We start from the raw sequence: 13734 nt of genomic DNA, 5'->3' as shown, positions 1-13734 counted from the left end.
ATAAGAGCCCATAAACTTTCTATTATGAAGCAATCTGTTAGCCAGCTGTCTGGTTGCAAACCACAGGTTATATTACCAGCGTTGCTTCTTCCTGTGTCTCACCTCTTAAACCAAAGCTGTCCCAGTGGCCCTCCTGTGTGGCAGCTTGCTCACTCTGGCTGCTGGCCGTGATGGTCTACCTGAGCAATCTTCTCAAGGTTAACCATGGCGGTGGAGGATATTAATGACCCCAGTTACTCATTGCCACCCAGCTGGTAGAACTTCACCCTTCCCTTGGCACTGCTCTTCCTCCACTTCAGTGCAAAACCGGCTGCCTTAAGTTCACCTGGCTGAGGTGAAGCATGTGAAGGATGGTAACTTAACAAGCCAGCTCTTTCCATAGTGCTGATCTATGCCTCGATCTGTGCATTGAACTTCTCTCTTTGTACCACACCATTGTCAGGAATTTGTCTGGAAGCTGCCTGGGGGAGCATCTGTATCACAGTAATGCTTCAAAACCACTGATAGTAAATTCAAGGGGAAATGAAGAGGCGTGTTGATGGTGTGCTGTATTCTCACCTCCTCTGCTCCTGTTCTGTTGCTGCTTTTCCTGAAAGAACAAGAACATGTCACAGGAGTTCTTGAGAGTTGCAGGAGCTGCCTTCGTTTTTCCTGGAGGATCTTGTTGACAAGGAGTGCTGAATGGTTTTTCATCTCTCTCCCCTCCCCACTACAGAACGGGCCAGGAGGAGGAAGCTTCGTGAAGAACGGGCCTGGCTGCTGGCGCAGGGGAAGGAGCTCCCCCCTGAGCTTTCCCACTTGGATCCCAGTTCTCCTACCAGGGAAGAGCGAAGGACCAAGGACCTGTGAGTGTGCAGCTGGGCATGCATGCAGTGCATGGGTGCACTGAAGTATTGAGTATGGGGAGGAGAGGAGTGTGATCATTCACAGGAATGAGGAGGGAGAAGTGAGGTTAGAGAACAGCGAGGAGTAACCCGAGAAACATCTGGATTTGGGCCACACTAGAGGAGTGTATGTCCTGAGGCCTGTTTCTCACCGTCACGGCACTGTGCATGGGGTGGAAGGGAAGATGAAGTACGAGAGCATGTCTTATATGTCCTCAGTCTGCATATTCACTGTTATGCTTCCCATTACAGCTTTGAACTGGACGATGAGTTCACAGCGATGTACAAAGGTCAGTCCTGCCCCAGCTTTCCCCTTTGCATGACTTTGAACAAAGTGAAATACTCCCCTGAGCCTGTGTGTGTAACCGTTCACCTTTCTTTTGTTACTGCCAGTTCTAGACGTGGTAAAGGCTCACAAGGACTCTTGGCCCTTCTTGGAGCCTGTCGATGAATCATATGCTCCCAACTACTACCAGATCATTAAGGTATGGAAAGTGGTCCAGCCGTCTTGATTGATGCACTTTGACCAGGTTGCAGTTTTTTGGAAGTGTTTTGAAGTTTTGTGGGCTATGTTACCCTCAACAGTCAAACTGCATGACTCCCAATAGTCCTTCCTAGCCTTACAAGTCAGGGAAACCAAAGATGAGAGGCTGCCTCTCAGGACAGCAGCCTTTGCTCCCCATCCCCACTCTGTAAGGAAGCTATTTATACCACTTTGTAAGCCCCACTATGCTTGTTTTAACTGAAGGGAGGTTTTGTTGCGTTTCAGGCCCCCATGGACATCTCTAGCATGGAGAAGAAGTTGAATGGAGGTCAGTACTGCACCAAGGAAGAATTTGTGGGCGATATGAAGACCATGTTCAGGAACTGTCTTAAGTACAATGGTGAAGGCAGTGGTAAGAGCAGCAAGATGCTAAGTCCATCTATTTACAGCGCTGAGTCAAAGCAAGCACTGATCTCTCCCTACTCACCAGTACTTGATTTGTGCTTATTCTCTTTCAGGGCATTTTTGGGAGGCTGGGTGAAAAAGTGGGAGCTCCTGAGTATTATAAGGCCTGGGGTTTTAGCCAGATTTTTAGCACAGTTTTCTCGTACTGAAATGGGGCCTGACATACTAAGGGACTCCCGTGTTGGTAGATGGTGAAGGCAGAACGTACAAAGAGAAGAAAGCCTGTTTCTTTCTGTGCTCATTCCTTTGTGTGCTTGTGTGTGTCAGTGTGCTCCTTTGTCTCATAATATCTGTCACAGACTTTGAAAAGCATAGGAGTCTGCTTAGCCCCCAGTGTTTGTTTAATACCACAGAAAAGTGAGGAAAGACCCAGGCTTGTAGTCCTTTGGACGGAAAATGTAGGTTTTAGGTTCCTTGGCTGTTGAAGGAACAACATGACTCTACAAATGGGAAACCCTGGGTTTAATTGCCATGCCAATTAAAATTCTGCATGTTGCCTAGGTAAGAAATCAGTTCCCATATGGTGGGTCATCACTGCAGACTGTGTCTTACCAGCACCGCCTTGAAAGGGAAAAATAGAGCTACCCAGCTTGTCACTGTGGGCCCCAAGTAAAAGCATTCCTGCACTGCCACTGGGAGAGCTCTGTTTCCCGAGGAACTTCTGGGTTAGTTTAGTGGAAACAACTGGAAAGTCATTTGCTTTAAGCCCTTGTCATTAACACTTCTCGCGTGTCTTTTCCTTCTTATCCACCCCAATGAAAAGTAGGAGCCCCTCTGAGCAGAACTGTCCTGTGCAAATGACGCAATGGGGACACTGGTGTTGGCAATAGCTTTCGTGTCAGGGTCAGCAAGTGCTTTAGAAACCGTACGTGGATAAATATGTTTGCTGGTTTTCCTCTGTCTTGTAGCATACAGCAGAGATTTGAACGAGTCCAAGAAAAGCCTCTGAATGTAATCAAATAGCATTGCTGGAAGTTCACATTTCTTCTCTCAGGACTCCGCTGGCTAACTGTGCAGGTCACGCATCTCTGCGAGCAGAGGTGGTGCTTCTCGTAATGTAATTCTTGGCACTATGCTGGAACATTGGGTTAATGCTGACTCTGCAAGCCGTGCTGCTAATGGTACTTTGTCATGCCTATGTGCCTGTCCCCTGGTGAGGTTGCTGAACAAATCTAATGCTGTGCTGCTTATCGAGTTTAAGAACTTAAACCAAAATCAATTAGCTAGAAACAAAAGTCTTCTTCAAAGAAACTTTGTGGAGGGGAGATGACTTATCTGATGTTGCTTAATTGTTTCTCTCTATGAGGCTCTGTCCCTGATGATGCTGGGTTTTTTTTACTGCAGAATATACCAAGATGGCTTACAACTTAGAAAGGTGTTTCCACCGAGCAATGATGAAGCATTTCCCTGGGGAAGACGGAGACACAGATGAGGAGTTTTGGATAAGAGAAGATGGAAGACGAGAGAAGAGGAGCCGGCGAACTGGCCGTTCCAGCACAGGCAGTGTTTGGACTCGGTCACGAGACCCAGATGGACCAGGCAAGAGGCAGCAACGCCTGGAAAATGGAGGAAAACCTCCACCATATCGAGCTACTTCCAGGGCTCCTGCTTCTTCTTCCTCTTCCTCCTCCTTCTCCTCATCCTCTGCAGAGGATCCAAGTGGCAATCCCATGCAGCCTCCTCGAGAAGTGGGTCCTTCCAATGGGCGAGGTTTCCCTCGCTCTCTGCAGTACGGCGGCATGCCCAGCCCTGTGCCACATCCTGGCCAGATGGTAAGCAGTAGTTTCTGCTGTTCTTCACCCATCATGCCTGCTGGAGGGAGGGATGTAAAGGGGAAGGAAACTCTCTACTGCGAAATCCCTACTGCGTGGAAAGGCTCTTTTCCCAGATGTTAAGGATCAGGGCTATAGTTTCTACATCTGAAACTTTTCAGCCCTTAGATTTAAACTGGTACACTTTTAGTTTTGCTGCACTAGCTGGGAACAGTCTCCTAACATTTCCCATGGGTGGCATGTCCCCTTGTGGGCTTGCACCAGCCCTGGCTCCCCCACTTCTCTTCTTTCCTTGGAGAGCTACCCCATTCTGCGTGGAAAGCAGTCACATTTCCTCTCTTAACCTCCAGTTTATGATGCTGAACAAGCGGGTCTTCTTTTGTCTCAATTGTTTACAGATGCCTGGTAACTTTGTGCCATCTGCGTACTACTGCATTTCGTGCATGAGTGTTTATAAAAGCAGTAAATGAAAGCAAACACGAGGCCACCCTGGACTGCAGCAGTGACCTCCCTTTAGCCCAACATTCCTTCTCTGAATGCCACCTGTTCTGCCTCCCCTTTGGGCTGTTCCTCACCCATCCTTCACCACCTTTTCCGTTTTAACCGGTGATGTCTTGTGATGTGGTGTTTCAGCTGCTCCTCTGAGATCCAAACAACCCCTCACCCTTTTAGCTAGAGATCAAACAAAAATTTTAGAGTGCTTCTTGTGATGCAAATAGAGGGGAGGCAGTAGGAGAGCTGGAGGCAATGAGTATTTTGAAGGAAATCTAGCACATTCCCCCCGTCGTACTGCTAACATGCTCCTGTGATCTGCTCCTCTCCTTGGAGCAAACCACTGCCACCTCCAATCTTCTTGCTTTCTCCCAAGTATTTGGGTGGCAGGTGAGTGTATCGTGACCTGAGCATGGGGACACACGACTGGGCTTCGGCAGGGAAGCTGTATGGCTTCATAGGAAAGGGAGTACAGGTTTTTCATGGTGCCTCCAAAAAGCCCATCTGCTCACCTCTGTGGTTCCTCCAGCCTTGCCTTTCCCTTACCTGCAGCAGCTCTGCCCTTGCCTTCCCCTTACCTGCAGCAGCTCTGCTGCTTCCCTGCACTTCACAAATTGTTTTATTTCTCTCTCCCTCTCCCCTCCCCATCCCCTAGAGACCAGCTGTGCCGGGAACGTTTGGCCCCCTGCGAGGATCGGACCCCACAAAACTCTACGGCTCGCCGCGAGTGCCTGAGCCCCATCCCGGAGACCCGGTCCAGCAGCACCAGCACTTTGCCATGCAGGTAAGAAGTGCTGCAGCCAAGGGAACCTGCAGCCCCTAGGACCCACAGGTCCTCGGTGCAATGGCTCTCACCGAGACCCACCATGTCTCTCTCGCTCTTCCTCCTCCCCAGCCGGCCGTGGGACTGAGCGAGCACCGTGGGCACAGGCTGGCCGCCCCGGAGAAGCAGGCGTGCGCAGGACCGACCCACGTCGCCGGCCTCGGACCCCGGCCAGGCGCCCTGCAGCTGGGACGCATGAGTGGCCCCCCGCCCGACACCGTCTACCCACCGGCCCAGTTCCAGCAGGGCTTCCTCCCTCCGAGGCACAACGGTCCCCCCGTGAGGCCACCAGAGGGCTCCGAGGTCCCCCCAGGGCACATGTACCGGCCCTACAAGTACCTGAACCGCGCACACCCGGCCCTGTGGAACGGCAGCCATGGCCCCACCGGGCAGGGCACCGTGGGGCCGGAGGAGAAGGCACCCATGGGGCCGGGGCCCTCGCTCCAGCCCCGTGCCCTGGGTCATATGATGGACCCCCGGGCCATGAGGCCACCTCTGCCTCCCAGCCAGTGGACGGAGCAATCAAATTTCCTACCTCACGGGGTGCCTCCCTCAGGGTATATCAGACCACCTGGGAAAGCCGCTGGCCAGAGGATGCCGCAGCCGACGGCCACTCTGTTCGGGGGACCCCCTCAGGTCCAAAGAGGGTGCCAGGGCGGGGACTCCATGATGGACAGCCCGGAGATGATTGCCATGCAGCAGCTGTCCTCCCGCGTGTGCCCGCCGGGTGTGCCTTACCACCCTCGCCAGCCGCCCCCGCCGCACCTCCCCGGGCCCTTTCCCCAGCTGGCACACGCCGCCTCTGCCGCCGGCGGGCAGCCCCCCAAACCCATCGTGGGGAATGGAAACTCCCAGGATCCAACCAGCCAGACCATGGAGACGGAGAGCAACCAAGGTAACCCCTCAAGCACCCACTGGTAGCTTCCCTGCCCACCTCTGTTGCCTGCCATCCCCCCTACCCACCTCCCCTTTGCTTGCTGACAGGCATCCCTCCGGCTGGCAGCACCGTGCCACCATTTCCCATGCCCTTTTCACATTTTCCCACTGCCTGCTGTTGTGTGCTTGTGGGGACAGGGCCAGGACCACCCCCAGGCCAGCTTCACAGCTCTTGGGCTCCAAACCTGTAGGCACCCACACCTTAACTGTCATGCAGATGCACAAAGCCTGTGTCTGCAAATGTGGCTTTATTTGGAAAATATGCCCTGACCTTCAAGGAGTCAATTTTAAATGGTGGCTGAGGTTCAGCAACAAAAGCAGGGTTTTTCTAGAAAAGAATTAAAATCTTGATTAAGTAGTTGTGGGGGACATAGGTTTTACATGTGTGTGTCTGTTTTTTAATCTAAATTGGAATATATTTTCTACTCCAGCCATCGCTTAGATTTTTTTAAGATTGCTTTGTTTCACTGTAACATGCCAGAGGTCCCCTTTGTCCCAGCTGTACCTGCAAGTTATCAGTTTGCCATGGGGTGCAAATGCAAAGCATAGGCTGTGATGCTTCTAGAGCTCACTTGGAGTTAATATAAAAATTAGATCCGCAGAGAGTTAGGTAAGGAAAGAAGACGTTATGTGAATAAATGCTTTAAATATACTCCTTTGAGTTTATGTCAGTACAGCTTCTCCTCTGAAATGCACATGTGCCTCTCAACATCTCAAAATCCTCACACTACAGGACTGCCCAAAAGCCCCTGAGCAGCTGTGTCAGTTTAGGTGGGATGGCAGCATGTCGTGTGTGCCATCGCAAGTTTCTTTCCAGTTGAATTTCATTTGTTCTAACTGGTAAACCAGAGATCAAAAAAAAACCCTTAAAAAGAAAACAAACCTAAGGTAGAGATCAAAAAACCCCAGAGATCAAAAAAAAAATTTTTTTTTCATTAATTCTAGCTGGTAAACTAGAGATCAAAACCCTTGCATCTTTTATCGATCCCTCGTGTGCCTTGCACTAAGAGGAAACTCTTTCCTTGTGTGGCATTGCTTAAAAGCCATCATCATTTAACTGTGCTGGATATAGAACAGAGACTGGGGGAGGACGTTGAGTGATTGCAGGGCAGAGTAGCCGCATCCCCAAATCGCAGTTGGTTAAAATATGGCTGTGATCAGCTCCGCAGCATCTCAGCGTGTGGTAGCGCTTCTGCCCAAGCTGTGGACAAGTGGGGTTTGTGGATCAGAAGGGGCAACGTAGCCTGAAATCAAGTTGCCATTACCCCGACTTCTTATCTTGCTGTCATGTGGACCCCAATGGGGTATTTCCCAACTCTGCCTCTGCACACCCATGTGTAAATGCAATGTTAGTTCCATGGAGGTGTGACTTATAGGTGGCTTGCAAACTACAGTGTGCCTTTATCTTCAGGGTTCAGTCCACCCATGCCACTTTTCCAAGAGAGGTACAACCTCATGAGTAGTTTTTAAAAGAGCTCTTTTAAAAGAAGCAGCTACTAAAGGTCACCCAACTCTGCAAAAATGCACTTTAGAATTGTTAAAGGTCTCTGAAGGGAGGACTGTGTGATGGGTGTGGGAGGGAGACTGCAACCCCACCAGTTGCCATGCTCCAACAGTCCTATAGAGAGGTTTGAGTAGAAGACAGGACATTGTAGGCTTTGGAGTACTTAGGATGGAAGGACCTTCATGGTTTTAGAAAGTCACTCCTTTCTCTCTTCCATTTGAAAAAAAGTGGGATGATTTCTCCATCCCGATGTTAGGGACTTGTTGGGCAGAGCTGCCCAGCAGCTTTAGGTCAGCAGCAGGAGAGGATGCTGAGAGGCAACTTTGGTAGACCTGCTAAAGTTGGCAGGAGTTACCGTTCGGCATGTGTACTTTGGGTGAGTGTGAGTAGGCGTGTGTATGTGTTGGGTGGGGAGGGCCAGTTTCCAAAACTAGACTGACGTGTGACTTTTCTCCACTCTCTTTCCAGTGGAGCCGCCGGCAGGTGTGGACGAGAAGGCTCAGTGCATCGGCATTCCCGACGGGGCCTACACCAAACTCCTACCTCAACCCAAACCCCCACTAACCATGGAGTGCACCAGGCGCGCCTTGCCCCCGGATGGGGAGGGAGATGGCTCTGGCGTGAAGGGTGACCTGAAGACAGGGCAGGGCAAAGGCACGTGGCCAGCAGAGAGTGGCTATGCTGGTGGCCCGGGCTGTGTGAGGGACCTGGTGCCCACCTCTGAGAGAGGAGGTCCCCTGCCTGAGAATGGGGCAGCGGGCGAGGGGCCAGCGGCCAGCGCCGAGGGGAAGGGGCTAGCCACCAACCTGCTGGAGAAGCCCCTCTGTGGTGGGGGGAAAGCTCTGCCTGAAGCAGCCGTGCCTTGCATGGGGCAGGCCACCGGACTCCCCGGCGTGGATGCTAGCTCCATGGGGGCCACCCCTAACCAGTTCCACCCTCTCTACATGCCCGGTCTGGAATACCCAAATTCAGCTGGGCGGTACCACATCAACCCGAGCCTGCAGGGCTTCGGTCCTGTGATGGGGGGAAAGCCTCCTCCTCCTCCCCCCCACCCCCAGCATTTTTCCCCTCGGGGTTTCCAGCCAAGCAGCGCCCACCCTGGCGTCTTCCCCCGGTATCGACCCCCCCAGGGCATGCCCTACCCCTACCAGCCGCAGCCTCAACCTTCCTACCACCACTACCAGCGACCGCCCTACTACGCCTGTCCGCAGGGCTACTCGGACTGGCAGAGGCCTCTCCACCCCCAGGCCAGCCCCAGCGGGCACCCCACCGCCCACCCACCCCTGGCCAGACCCCCTTTCCCGGACCGGGGGTCGGCCAGCAGCTTGCAGGGCTGCGAGGCACTGAGCGCCGCCCTGGCCTCTCCCAACCGCATGGACGTAGCGAGTGCCAAAGAGGTTTCTCCGAGCGATGGGCAGGATCTGGGGCCTGAAGACGAGAAGTCCGAGGAGTCCCAGGAAAGGCCGGAGAGTCCCAAAGAGTTCCTTGATTTGGACAACCACAACGCAGCCACGAAGAGGCAAAGCTCGGTGGCAGCGGGGGAGTTCCTCTATGGAGCCCCCCCACCGCACCTGGGTTCAGGGATGGGATTTGGCCCATCGGCTTTCCCTCCCCACGGGGTAATGCTACAGACTGGCTCTCCTTATGGATCCCGGCATCCCGCCAGTCATTTCCAGCCCAGGACATATGGATCGCCCATGAATGCTCACCTGTCTCATCATCCAGCCTCCGGCCAGGCCAACGGCCTCTCTCAGGAGGGACCCCTGTACCGCTGCCGGGAGGAGAACGTAGGTCACTTTCAGGCCTTGCTGATGGAGCAGAGAGGCAGTGGAGGTGGCATGGGGGGACCACCCCAGGACTTGTATAGACCCTCGGGGTAAGACCGTGTTTTCTGCAAGAAGGCAAGGCGGGAGGGGGGGTGATGCCTGGGTGACAATAACTGTTGGATATCCTTGGAAGAACATGGGTTGGAGTCAGAGGAGATGGCAAGTACTGTTGAGAGGCTAACAGATGACTTTTACACCCTTGGAGTAAAAGGTCTCTTAGACCTTTCTGTAAGCAGGAGAGAGTTTTGTTGCAGCTCCTTAAAAACAAGCAGCAATAGCCATCGTGGAGACCTGTTAGCCTGTCCCATCCATCTCATGCCCACACCAGTATTTTGTTTTATCTGACAGTGTTTTGTTAATGTGTCATCCAGGGTTGTGCATCTCATAATCAAATGAGCTCTCATTTTCTTTGCAAGAATTTTATTGCATCTTTCTCATAGAGGGGCAGAGTAGTTAACTAAAGTTAGGAACTTGTTATGAAATCCGTTTATGTTGCCCCCTTTTCCCCCTCCTCTTGCTTTGCCCTTCTTCTCTGTCTCAAATTTCCCTCACTGAAAATTACTTCTCACTGAGATTGTACATGTCATATTTTATTCCCAAGTGGAAAGTTCTACTTCTCAAAAAATTCCCTGTTCAGATTTTATAAATGTGCTTCAACTGCTACTGTTTTGTTATAGTCCCAGCATGACAGTCCTCCTCCAAGTACTCAGGGGGCTTGGCTTACAACTAAGCCATTGAGGGGGTGGCATGGATTAAAGATTGTGTTTTGGGGGGAAGCCAGAAAGAAGAATACACAAGACGCATGCTTGTATGCGAATGTTGTATGTATGCATTCAACCAAGTAGATGGGATTTGCTCCTGATGTTCATGTGCTAAAACTCTCTCCATTCAACCTGGCTCCAGAATGCAAATGCATCAGGCTCAAGTTCCCTTCCCGAAGATGCCTACAGCAACCATGTCCCGGGAAGATTTGACGCCACAAAAACCATCAGCATTGCCTCTGGATCAAGTAAGGGCTGAGAGAGAGAGCAGAGTTGAAATGCGAGTCTTTCTCTTCCCACAGGTTAAAGGAGTGAAGTGTGGGATGGGAGTGGGAAGCACTGGAGGAAGCTGGGAGGTGAACTACTGCTCTGCAGAGGGGTTGGGGATGTCTCTGTAGCCTTAGCTGAGTGTAAAACATAACCTAGGTGGACCAATAGAGCTAGCATTGGTTGCATGCAATCATGAGGTTATTCCTTTCTAAAGCTGCCAGTTAAAGCCTCCAACTCGTGTTCTTCCTCTTCCAGAGCTAGTCCGAGGAAGGACGGACCTCACGAAGATGAAAGCCACACATGATTTGGACAAAGGGGAGGAGGGGCAGACTTTTGTCCCACCCTCCTCTCGCCCGAGCAGCATGTAGCTTCCTGGGTCCACGGAACATGATGCCGCAACGGCTTTTGTGTTGGAAACCTGGAGCGGTGCTGGGCCCCAGCCAGCCGAGCAGCTGGCTCGCCACCACAGGGCGAGCATCGCAAACTAGTGGCTTTCTGTGACCGGAGACTGCGTCTCGTTCAGGGTTTGAGGGATTTTTGGGGTGGGGAGGGCGGGGGTGGGAGCAGAAACTTTCATTGACTGCTAAACTCAGGTATATTTTTCAGGGTGGAAGAGGATGATGATGGAATTTTACTTGTAGTATTAACGTGTGTGTTTTGGAGCTGGATCCAGTTTACAGAATTTAACCTGTTGCCTTTTTAAATAAATTTCTGTTGTTGGTGAATGTATTGTACATAATGGGGGAGGTGGTAGGCCCAGCTTGTAGTGGGCTTAGCACTGGAGGAATCCGTAACTGTTTACAATCATATCACACTGAAATCTTCCAGGATAGGGAAGCGGAGAGAGGTGAAGGAACATGTGATGGATGACTTGCTGTCCTCTTTCCTATCCTCTGCAACCAAGACACAACCTGACGGTTGGTTGACTTAATAGCAGGAATTGCTCAGGAGCATAACGTGTCCTCCTCTTTCTCTTGTCTTCTTCCTCCTCCCTCTCGCACCCCCACCTCTGCCCCCTCTGGATCCAGGGCCTGAGTGCACTTCCAGCTCCTGTCATCATGGGGGAACAAGGAAACCAGGACCAGGAATTGAAACCAGGACAGGATACTCATGGCATTGTCCCTTCTGCTAGTATAGTACCCTCCTCCCTGCCTTTCTGATAGGAGAAATATATGCTCTAGAAAACAGAAAATGGTGTAACTGGTCATCTTAGACTTCTTTCAGTGAAACTGATGCAGCTGGGGGTAGAGCAGCAGCTATCTGGTAGAACAAATATTGTGCAAATCTGTGCTGCCCTGCTGCCCGAGGAGAGAAGCTGAATCCCCACCCTTCTTTCCCTGTCCCTTGTCTATATTCACTTCTTAGCAGCAGAGAAGCAGAAGGTACTCCAGGGTTCCTGACCACTCTCAGTTGCCAGTGGAGGAGGAGCATGAGGCTGCTTTGGGGGAATGGTTGCTTTGCTGCTGTATGAGCAGCTTTTTTGCCTGTGGAGTTGGATTTGGCATTTGCAAAATGCAGGTGAATCAGAAAGCACTGATTTGAGATCAAACGTGGAGATGGCATGGGCTCAAGGGGTGAGGGACAAGAGGGCCACGTGCTCATGTTGAGTTGGCTTACCTTTGTCATCATTGATGCCATAGCAGCAAGTCCTACAGGGCTAGTGGTAGCTTCCCCCGGAGGGTATACGCAGTCTGCAGTGGCTTCCTCACCAGTTGCAGTACTGCACTGGGGAACCCCTGCACACCAGTGCTTTGCCAACGCTGGCGTTCAAATGTCGGTTTGACAAATGAGTTTGGTAAGAATCTCATCTGCAGATGTTTATTCACATCTTAAAGCTAACACAGCTGATTATTCTTGGGTTGTTCTAACGCAGGCTGCTGGTTGCACTGGGGGGACAGCGGTATAGTGAAAAGGAGGATGTGCCAATGTGTTGGACAAATTGTGCTAGCAAGTGGCAGCACAAGTGAGGAGAGAGCAGCGTGCCCTTTAGCCTGTGGTACCAGCTAGGGTAGGGGACCGTCTTTGTTTCCAGGTTTCTGGAGAATTTTTCCGGCTGCTTTGTTGTCTTGGATGGTGCCATCACCCGTATCTTTAGCTGGATTGCACTAGCATGCACAACTGCACCACCTTTGTCCTCTGTGTAGAAATACTGTGTGCTGGCAAAGCTGTTTGAGCAAATGGCAGGTAGCATCTGACTGAGCCATTACTCCTTCTGTCTGAGGCTTTTGGAAGCACAAAAAGCCTAAAAGATGAGAACTATCCTTTCTTGAAATAGTTAGAACATGGAAGGACTGACACATTAATGTCCTCTTACCAATGGGTCTCACTGCTCTGCTGTAACAGTACTTTCGCCTCTTATGAGTTGTGTAGGGCCAAAGCATTTTCCAAACCCAACAGGAGTTAAACTTCTTCATGTTATTCCCACAAGCAAGTTTATAAACACAGGGAGCAATTGTCACTGGTGGATTAGTATAAACTGGAATAGATGATGCTGAAAGTTGTCCTTTGACTGAGAAGCAGTTAACTGCTCTCCCCAGCCAAGAACATTATGCTATGGCTCATCCAAATTTGTCCCACATCTGAGGGTCTGCTGCTGACTCGTCAGCTGGCACTGGGTTTTCAGAGGTGCCTCAGCTGCTCTGAAATGCAGGTCTGGATCCTTCCCTGAATTGGAGGTACTGAAGCAGTAGTAGGTATTTATGAAAAACTGTGCAAGTATAACTGCTCTTCAAGACAACAAACCTGGGACAAATGAATACACAGTTGCTTCTCCTTGTAAAGCAGTCTTTAGTTCATTGTAGATATAAAAGTAATTTGAAATATCACATTTGAAAATAGAGGAACTGTAAATTATAACTTGTAGCAAAGTATTCAAAATTCTGGAAAAGTGAATGTAGATTCTGCAAACAATCCTGACTATGCTTCAGCCTGTGTCTTCTGTATAATAGACAGTTACCCGAATATTTGAAGTGCCTTTCATTCAGCTCATTGTGAACTTTGTGGGACAGGAGGTTTTTACAAGCTATAAAAAAAAACCCAACCAAGCTGAAGCACTCTTGGCCTTCAGCTGGAACTGGCACTGAAAACATGGTTCTAGTGGTCGTGGTATCTGGAGGAGTACCAAGCCCAGATCAAAAAAGGGGACAAATAAGAAAGGCAAGAATTGCTTGTGGTCTGCCTGTAGAGCGTAGTGGAGTGTTAGACAGTGATAAATACCCTGAGGATCCTATATGGAGCATGCGACATGAAGATATTATCCCTTACCTGATGGAAATCTGGGAGAAGGGTTTGACTTACAGATGGTAGACAAAACAGAGTAGTGAAGCTCCTCCCTCCTGGGAGAGTTGCGGGGTAAATGGCTTTTGATGTAGTCAGTAATTCTTAGTAAAGTGGCTAACAAGCTGCTGTTGTGAGGACACATGGTTTATATTAGAGAAGTGCTAATATAGTGTAGGGGGAACTATGGCTGGGCTACAGGGATGGGGCTATCCTGGGGACAGGGCACGCTAGACAGAGA

At 50.7% G+C, this 13734-nt stretch overlaps 1 protein-coding gene across 1 annotated transcript in view; it reads left to right on the top strand.

Annotated features, from left to right (window-relative positions):
- Positions 1-10478, top strand: part of CECR2 (CECR2 histone acetyl-lysine reader) — a 98539-nt gene extending 88061 nt beyond the window's left edge. Inside the window, exons 10-19 of the mRNA XM_074167419.1 lie at positions 716-845; positions 1137-1174; positions 1278-1369; positions 1654-1780; positions 3178-3605; positions 4753-4881; positions 4993-5815; positions 7829-9236; positions 10090-10195; positions 10473-10478. Coding sequence (XP_074023520.1) covers positions 716-845; positions 1137-1174; positions 1278-1369; positions 1654-1780; positions 3178-3605; positions 4753-4881; positions 4993-5815; positions 7829-9236; positions 10090-10195; positions 10473-10478 — 3287 coding nt within the window. The remainder of the gene's footprint in view (positions 1-715; positions 846-1136; positions 1175-1277; positions 1370-1653; positions 1781-3177; positions 3606-4752; positions 4882-4992; positions 5816-7828; positions 9237-10089; positions 10196-10472) is intronic.
- The last annotated feature ends 3256 nt before the right edge of the window (positions 10479-13734 follow it).

This window comes from Numenius arquata, chromosome 2 (genome assembly GCF_964106895.1).
Source record: "Numenius arquata chromosome 2, bNumArq3.hap1.1, whole genome shotgun sequence".
In the NCBI taxonomy this organism is placed as follows: domain Eukaryota; kingdom Metazoa; phylum Chordata; class Aves; order Charadriiformes; family Scolopacidae; genus Numenius; species Numenius arquata.
This window is presented reverse-complemented; position numbering and strand designations above follow the sequence as displayed.